The 8,950-nt window shown below is 41.5% G+C and overlaps 1 protein-coding gene across 1 annotated transcript in view; it reads right to left on the bottom strand.

Annotated features, from left to right (window-relative positions):
- Nucleotides 1–8,950, bottom strand: part of LOC116680803 (pregnancy zone protein) — a 34,310-nt gene that overhangs the window by 573 nt on the left and 24,787 nt on the right. The window contains exons 20-22 of the mRNA XM_032509533.1: nucleotides 2,081–2,115; nucleotides 1,892–1,997; nucleotides 1,455–1,496 (exon numbers count right to left, since the gene is read on the bottom strand). Coding sequence (XP_032365424.1) covers nucleotides 1,455–1,496; nucleotides 1,892–1,997; nucleotides 2,081–2,115 — 183 coding nt within the window. The remainder of the gene's footprint in view (nucleotides 1–1,454; nucleotides 1,497–1,891; nucleotides 1,998–2,080; nucleotides 2,116–8,950) is intronic.

Below are 8,950 nucleotides of genomic sequence, written 5' to 3'. Positions count from 1 at the left end.
ACGCCGGCCACTGCCACGGACTCGGCCTACATGGGGTGCACGTTCTACCAGCTGAGTTAGAAGTCGCCCCCTCATAACATAACAGACATTTTTGATCCCGTTTGAATTGAGCCATGGATTACAAACCCTGAACATCATATTTGTAATCCATGGCTCAATTCAAATGGGATCAACAAATAAATTTGCCTCTCCCTGTTCACTACCGTTCATATTTCTTTTCCAAATTAAAGTCCCATGAGGTCCACCGGAAGGGCGTGACTTCAGCTCTCTATGGACTTGTCACTTGCTTTCCTTAATTATTGCATATTTTAACATAGGTAAATTTATTATTAGTGCTTGTTTACTACTACTCAAAGGGCATTGAAGTATAAGTGAAACATTGAAAGTGCAGACATGGCATTCCCGCTGTGCTGAGAACGCACAATGGTCCACAATAGCATAGTTCATCTAAACAACGCCCGCCACTAACACCTGGACAGGAGGTCAGAGTGGAACCGTACCCTGGGAAATCAAGGTGGTCCCCAGCAACTGTTGTTGAGAAACACAGTGCACCCAGTACGTACGTTGTGGACTTTGGCAGCAAAGAGCTTTGTCGTAACAGTCAGCATCTTCGCAAGAGCTCAGCAGTAGCAAATCAGTCACTTCACTTCTCGAATAATGAGCCCTGGACTGACTCAGCTGAGGCTGCTTCTAACCAAGAGGCGTCTCCCCTAGTAAAGTGTTGCCTTCATCTGTTGGAAATCTCCTAGACTCTGGCCAAGTTCGTCCTTCCAGGTCATACACCACCCAATAAGGCAAGGTGGTGAAAAAGACTGGATTTGTGACTGTTTCTTTGTAAAGTTTAGAGAGTAGTTGAGCTGTTCTGTGACTTACTTTAAGTCAATCTACTGTAAGGTTTATTAGCAACAAGTTAAGTTGCACACTTTCTTTCCAGTGTTAATGTGCCAATATAATATTGAATTGGTGGCTTAATTTCAGGTTTGTGCTAATGTTAGCCTGGTTATAGAATGCTTTCACATTATCTATAATTGCAGTATGTCCTTCTCTGAAGAGGGGGAGATGTAATGCATGCTTGGTGCTAGGGGCTCTATTCAGAATTGTGGCTTTACTCGTAATGTCCATTCTCAGCCACCGTACCTCTCTGGGTGGGTTTTGATGTTAGCGTATGAGTTTGACTGACTTAACTAGCTGACTTTGCTACAAGCTAATTGGCTGTTCAAACACCACGTAACATGCCTTACGTTCTAAAACCAGCCAATGTTGCAGGCATCACCATCAGACTGCTGCAACCTTCTAAAATCTTTCCTGCAAATCTTTGGTGTGAGCTGGGTTTCACTGTCGACACTAGTTGTATGCTTAGTTTGGTTTTAGGTTAGAAAATTGCAATTTTATAATCTTTTAAACAATTCCAATTTGCATTTATAGTGCTTTTGTATGTTATTACAGTGGGTTACCTGCAACACAAGGGTAGATGTATTCTCTATCAGACTGGTCACCTTGAGGGAAAAAAAGGAGAAAATGAGTCAAACTTACATCATGTGTTCAATAGTTTATCATATTAAAGATGCAGTAGGTAGGCCTAAGAATTATAAAACTAATTTTCTCTCATATTTGCTGAAACTTTGAGTAGAACTACATTAGAAAGGTAATTTAAACAGAAAAATGGCTCCAACTACAGCGTGTAGTGTGATTTGCAATAATTCACAGCTCCCTGTTCAGATCCTCAAATAAGGGCCAGGCTATGTCCTGGATCTTCACAATTCTACCTACAGCACCTTTAACAGACTACTATAAATTATTATTCTGATAACTGTTCAGGTTGGTGTGCAGATACCACAGAGCAGTGTGTGGTATGACTTCTGTGAATGAGGTTTAGAGAGGACTGATTTACTTGGCTGGTAGTAGTCGTAGAGCTTGACCACGGCTGGCTTCAGGTTCTGTACTTGGTACTCCTGTATGAGCGTTAGGCTGTGGTTGATGACTATGTCCTTCGTTAACTGTTGGAAGAAAAATAGACAACATGTTCAGTAACAAATCTGGAGAGAATCATCTCTTGGTTGTCACTTTAAATCCCTCTCACCTCCCGTATGTACACCAGAACACGATCCTCCTTTTACCAGCCTGGCACCTTTGAGCTGTGAGGAGACATTAATCACTGGGTTTCATGACAACAACTGACAACTTACTACCGTTTAAGGTTACTGGAATCACTACACACCAGGTTCAAGAGACTGGGTCTGGCACTATTCCAGTAGAGCATTTTGAATCCAGGAGAACCATTGTGTACTGGGCTCCTTTCCACTATATCTCAATGCAAGTACTAAAAATATGATGTCAATCTGGTCTTTGGATGGGCTCCATGTACCGTTTGTTAGAGTTTGAGTTTTTAGCGCCAAGTTTGTAATATCCTGCCCATCCACACGCACTCATCTAACATGATAGTTCAAACACTTCCTGGCAATTATTCGTGATGCGTGTTGATACTACAGGGGATGGTTGTTTACAGATGGACTTTGGTTCTTTTCCTGGGTCAGGTCGGCACTTCTGGTTGTGTCAACCCAGCGGACGAAGTGGAACGAACATAGGAGTGGGATGTTATAGACAAGAGAAATCGAGCTAGATGTAAACAAAGGAAAGGAACACTAAATATATTTTTTAGTCTTTTTTTGTGTATGAGTGGTTTGTGGCGTTAGTTGGACAACGTATGGGTTGCACTGAGTTTGTGGTACCTCGTGGCGGTTTATTTGTTATTTGTTTGGTGGAAAGTGATAATGTTGTGTGTGGACTTGACAGGAACTGCCCTAAGGGAAATAAGTTATGTTGTGTTGGTGTCCCATGTATCTGTTGGGGGTGATGGGCCCACGTTAGAGTCATTAAAAATGACAATCAATCAATCATGCAACATGAAAGTGAAAAAAAAATCGCGTTTTCCTCGCGCAAAATGGTTAAATGTACAGTATAAAGCTCAGATTGGTGGTTCATGTTACATACCCACTGACCTTTATTGCAGCACCATGCCCGGTCCCCTTCAACCTCCAGGCATTGTGACGTGCCTGCACGCCCTGCAGATTCTTCTCCCTGGTAAGCATTTGTTGTAACTGATTTACATCAACATCAGCTGCCACTTGAGACTGGACCGCCACTTGCTTTAACCCCTGGCCTGAACACCATAGTGGAGTAGAGAGCCAGAGCCTTGAAGAGCCACACGTGTGTCCTTCAACACCAACAAAGAATACCTAATACTTGTGCTTACATTTATACAACTGTAAGGTTCTTTTGTTTACAACCTCAACGTTCATATGTAGAGTCATAAATTTTTGCTGCCTGTGGAGTTACTATGCATGTCTCAATTAATGTGAGTTTCCCGTTAAAATATTTGAAAGAATAAACTCAGGCTTTACTATTTTTTTTACGGGATTTGTTTGTATTTACGGAATAAACCACTTGGCGTAAAATAGGGGTAGGTCCTGTCTTTTTCTTCTTTGTTGATGTGAGGGCTACCCAAACGTTCTTTAGTCCCTAGGGGGAGGGTCACAGAACTGTTTTTCTGAAAACAAAGAAAACATTTCACGGTGCTTGTTTGGTTGTTTGGTCAACTTGGAAATTTCTCTGTTTGTTTGAGTGATTGGGCAGGCCAGCTTGTCATAATGGGGTATTAGCCAGTGGGCTTGGTTTAAATGGTCTCAGTGTTTTATCGTTTTTACTTTCATGTATGATCACTAATTTACTAAGGAGTAGCTTATATTTTGAAGTAATGCAGAAGTGTCTATGTAGGTCTCATAGCTATATTGCGTTTCCCCAACGTGTTTGGTGAGAAATCTCTGAATGGCACCCTAAACAGTGAGTGTGAGGTGTTACGATGAGCAGTCAGAGGTTAGGTTAAGTTGTTGTGTTATGGTTGTGAAAAACAATGGGCTATCTGTACTCGTTGCCAAGATGCACACCAGAAAGAAGCATCACATACATTGTCGGGTGGGTCATGGCTTTTTTCCAATCATTTTGTCGGAGCATAACAAACATGTATTTCTGTACGGAGGAGTCATGTCTATTTGGACTAAAAGATCCTCTTTATTAAAAACGAACGGTCCTTAAGTGAGAAAATGTTCCAACACCTCATAAACTCAATGTCACGATTTAAAAGAAACCTGAAGTGACGAAGCAGAAAAAGCGTGTCACAAACACACATAAGTTCTAGTTTTTCTTTTCCACGCTATTTGTTTTTGTTGTTTTGGGATAACGGCGTCAGACAAATGCTTAAGTGCACAGCTAAGCCATATTACATAACTTTGTCAGCTTTATTTGTTCCCGAGAGGATTATTGTTACATTCAAAGTCCCATCTTAACCCTGTTTAGGTACATGTGCCTGTGTGAAGCAGACATCATCCGATAGTAGTTCTGCGCTTAGTCACACAACCTCCTCTAACGTCTGCTGGCGTAGCCCAGGTCTCTAGCATGCGGATAGGCACTGAGTTAGCACAGCAGCACCACTATGAGAGTCGACTCCACAGACAGAGGGCTGGAGTTTCTGTTGCTGCTGAGCCAGTGGAGGAACCATCTAAAAACACGTCATCCACAAAGATGACAAAAGGCACAGGGTAACGCTTGTTGTCACAGTAATGAAGCCAGAATGATGCCTGTAGGGTGATCACCTTCTGTGAGCAACAGTTCTGAGGGTGTGCCGTCGGTCGGCACCGGGTCTCCATGGTCCCTGCAGGGTGAAGACTTAGAGCGAAGCGGTGGTGTAGTGTGTGCTGAGGTTCACGTGATGGATCCTTGAGGTCGACAACGACTAGCATTCACAACAGGTCCATGCGCGCAGAATCCCTAAACCGATGAAAGAACACATTTTGCTGCACGGGTACCAATTCCTATATAAGAGGGAAACAAACGACTTCCTAGGATACCAGGGACAGGTGTAACAGGAGGAGTGTTGTACACTTTATTCTCCCATCAGAACACCTGAGTGAATGACGTTAGTGTCCCGCCATCTTGTCTAAAAACGGACCAATTTTGAAACTCTGACGTCGTCATCTACACAAGTTTGTTTTTGGAGTACAAATATTTTTTTTCTTTGATTACTTTTTGGGATGCTGTTTGAGATCCAATGTCCTTCATGAGGTTTGCTACTGAAAGTGCCACTAGTCTAGTCACTTATAATCATTCTGCAACATACGTTATATTGCCCCTACTTCTATTGCTAACTGTATTCTTTTTTTACTTGTCTTCTGTTCTTTGCTTTTTCCAGCCTGCAACGCAATATCGCTCAAGCTGTATTTATAATGGCAGCGTTAAATGACAATATAGTCTGTCTACGTCTAACTATCAGTCAAGCTAGCTCACATGAAGATGAAATATGGGTTACAGTCTGACAACTGTCCCAGTATCACCAAAAAAACCTGCGTAATATTTCATTAATTGTGGGGGGGAGGATTAAATGTGAATGCCTTCAACTTCCCTCCCCCCACCCCTCCCTCTCCGGTTGTTTGAAATGTTTCAAGTTAACTTGTTTGTTCAACCCATTGAATCAATTTCTTGTATTTATCATTTGACCGTCACCTCTTTTTTGTCACTTTGTATTAAAAACAGTAATCTTACTTAAAAAACATGAAATGAATGTCACAAAACACGACTAATACATAATATATTCCATTTGAGTAGATGATTGATCATTAGATATTTTAGACCGTTACAACCTGACTTTGTTAACCTCCCTGGTTGTACCGGTGATAGAGTGAATTACATACCCATTTCTACAACCCACCTAAACACATTGTGTCAGTATTTGACATATGGAAGTTATAAATAGACCGAATAAGAAATGGATATTCCAGTGTAAATTGTTTTTGATGTAAGTGCTTAATGCAAAAGTGTAACACACTGTCCCTGTTCTCGCCGTAGTCAATCACACAAACAGCAGCAAGTGAGCTGTAGAAAAAAAACTGAGGCACAGATGAAAACTAACCGCCACACTAGTTTTTACTAAGGTTTTCACCAGTGCTGACTAGTCTGAATGAAAGGAGGAAACAACAACTTATGCGCGACAGAACTAAATAAACACTACCCACAAATGTACATTGCTGTCAAATGAGGCATACAATACTAACACCAACAGAAATATTTTAAAAAAGACTAACATTACATGGAAACCTTTGAAGTCATCATATAATAATACGAGAAAAATGAATATGGGGAAGATAGCTACCGTGGGTTTGCCTTCAATTAAATTCGACCTATTAAATGCCCTTGCTCAATTTTTTGAAAAAAAACTTTTCTACCTATTTTTTCACTTCCATTCACCTACAGTAATACTGGGGGTTTCGTCCTGTACTCACACAACTAATGTTTTCACATACTATGTTGTGGCATCAGCGTGAACTGATCACACTCCAGGTTTAACCCCCTTCTGTCCAAGTGGTTAAGAAGACCTAGAGTGGCCTTCACTTCATACTGTAAAAGCATTAATGCGCTCTCTTCTTAAAGCAGTGGTTTTGTTGTTCTGCGTACTTGACAAATATTCGGTGTCAACATGGCGGAGCTCCGTGAAAGTGTGACCTGCTCCTAATTGTAATATGAAGGGCTCAGTCTAATCAAGGCCCAAAAACACCAATTTCTGCATCAGGTGATGTATACACTAATAATAACATAATAATAATCTTTAGTTGTAAGCACCTTTTGCAAAACAATTACAAAGTGCTTTAACAGTCCCAAATACACAGCAAAGACATTAATACTGCAATACAGTTAGAATCCAATTTGTAAAATACAATTAAAAAAGAGGGTACAAATAAATCCAATAGACGGAAAGGCTCTCCTATAACAAGTATGTTTAAGAAGCGACTTAAAAGAGGTCACATGACGCAGCTACCTGAGTCCTCACAGGCATGCTGTTCCAGAGCCTCAGGGCCCTGACAGCAAACGCTCTGTCCCCCTTTAGTTTTTCATTCGAGAACTCGGAACAGATAGCAACCTCGGCCGAGATCTCAGTGCGTGCTGCTGTATATGGTACTCTAAAGGTCAGAGATATAACATGCCGAAGCCATGAAGAGCTTGAAAAGTGATCAATGAACTTTTAAAGTCAATTCTAAAACATACTGGGCGCCAGTCCATGAAGCTAAACAGGAGTAATGTGTCATCTTCCTTTGTGTCTGGTTTAAAAGCCTGGCAGCTGAAGGGGGGTGTTCTGACAGTCCTGAGTCGATCATAGATTTTTGAGTTAAACAGGACAGGCTAATTGCAATCTCCGGCGTGAGGAGATGAAAGGCTTTAAAGGGTCCGGCCCGAGTTCTTTAAAGTTTACAAGTCGCATTTTTTTGCTATAATTTCTAAGTTGATAAAACATGCTTGAAACAAGTTTGTGATTGCTGCTCAAAATATTTGACTATCAACCAAACACCGCGGGTTCTTTGCCACGGGCTTATGTATTTACTACTACGACCCCCGATGGCAGTATTTGGCTTGCCATGTTGCTGAGACCCGATGACTAGGATTTCTGTTTTGTCTGAGTTCCGCTGGAGAAATTATTTGACCTCCATTGTTTAACTTCACCCAGGCGTGTTAAGTGAACTCAGCATTCGGGTCTGAGGATCCTGACAGGTAATAGATTTGTTTTCCATCAGCATAAATTAAAAGAAATGTCCATTTTTAATGGAATAATATGTCCAAGTGGAGCAGAATACAAGTAAACCAAATGGTCCCTAAGACAGCCCCTGAGCACACCATATTTAACTGGACTGACGAGGAGACAATAGTGTTTACGCCACGCAAAAACTTCCTATTTGTCATTTATGAATTAAAACCTATTCTATAGCAGTACCATCGAGCCCCCCACCCAGTTCCTCAGTACTGTTCTAACGATGCTGTGATCAATGGTTGGTCAAAGCATCACGAGGTCCAGAAGTACAGGACAGAGCCATGCCTTCAAGCAGCATACATTAAAAGGTCATTGGGTGCCTTTAAGCAGGGCAGTCTCGGTGCATGGTACTTTCCTACACCAACTGAAATTATTTTCAACTATTTTGTTATTTTCCCAGTACATGTAGGCAGCTGTTTGACACAGTTCTTTCCTAAATCTTTGCCAATGAAGGCCAGTTTGAAATTGGTCCTAAAATTGATTGGGAGAGATGGATCCTAACCCAGGTTTCTTTAAAAGTGGGTTCACCCAACGTTATTAAATATCGGGACACAACAGTAGATAGGGAGCTGTTAAAAATTTTGATCACATGGGGCCCCACGAATCTACACTTTAGTAAAAATTTTGAAGGTAGTACATCAATTGGGCTTGAGGACACTCTCATTGTGATCTGTTTTTAACAGCTCATACCAAGTCGAGGATAAAACTGGTTAATGAACATTTCGCTTATAACCCCCCCGCCCCCCCCCCCCCCCCCACACACACACCACACATCCTACCCCCTAGTGCCTTTAAACCAGTACCAAGTGTTTTGGTAGTGTTCAGAATCTTTATTGCATGCCATAAATCTTTTATATTCAATTAATTGCTAGCACATGCTATTACATCCTAGTGTAGAGATATCTACAATCTACTACAAATCAGACTACATTACTACTTACTCGCTATCTCTGGTTCATTCATCTCCAGAGGCACAGTGCTGTAGGGCACTGAGAGTAATTTCCATCATACACACCAACCGTAAGAGGAAGCTAAGTAATTAGGGATGTCTTCATGCTGACCGTGGATAAAGAATGTCGCCGCCTTGGCGCGGATTTCATCAGTAGTCTGGTCCATTTTGCTATCCCATACCATCATTTAAGCCCAAAGTAATCTATTTCCCTAACCAGAGACATTCTTGGGCTTTGATAAAAATGACTATGGCCCCTCCCCGGATCCCCAGCTGTTCATTCTTAACAGCCCTGGGTACTCACTCCCTCTCTGTCTTTTTGACCACGGTCTGTGCAGTGTAAATCAACCCTCTACCTTGAGTTCATGGTT

The sequence above is a fragment of the Etheostoma spectabile genome, chromosome 3 (genome assembly GCF_008692095.1).
Source record: "Etheostoma spectabile isolate EspeVRDwgs_2016 chromosome 3, UIUC_Espe_1.0, whole genome shotgun sequence".
In the NCBI taxonomy this organism is placed as follows: domain Eukaryota; kingdom Metazoa; phylum Chordata; class Actinopteri; order Perciformes; family Percidae; genus Etheostoma; species Etheostoma spectabile.
This window is presented reverse-complemented; position numbering and strand designations above follow the sequence as displayed.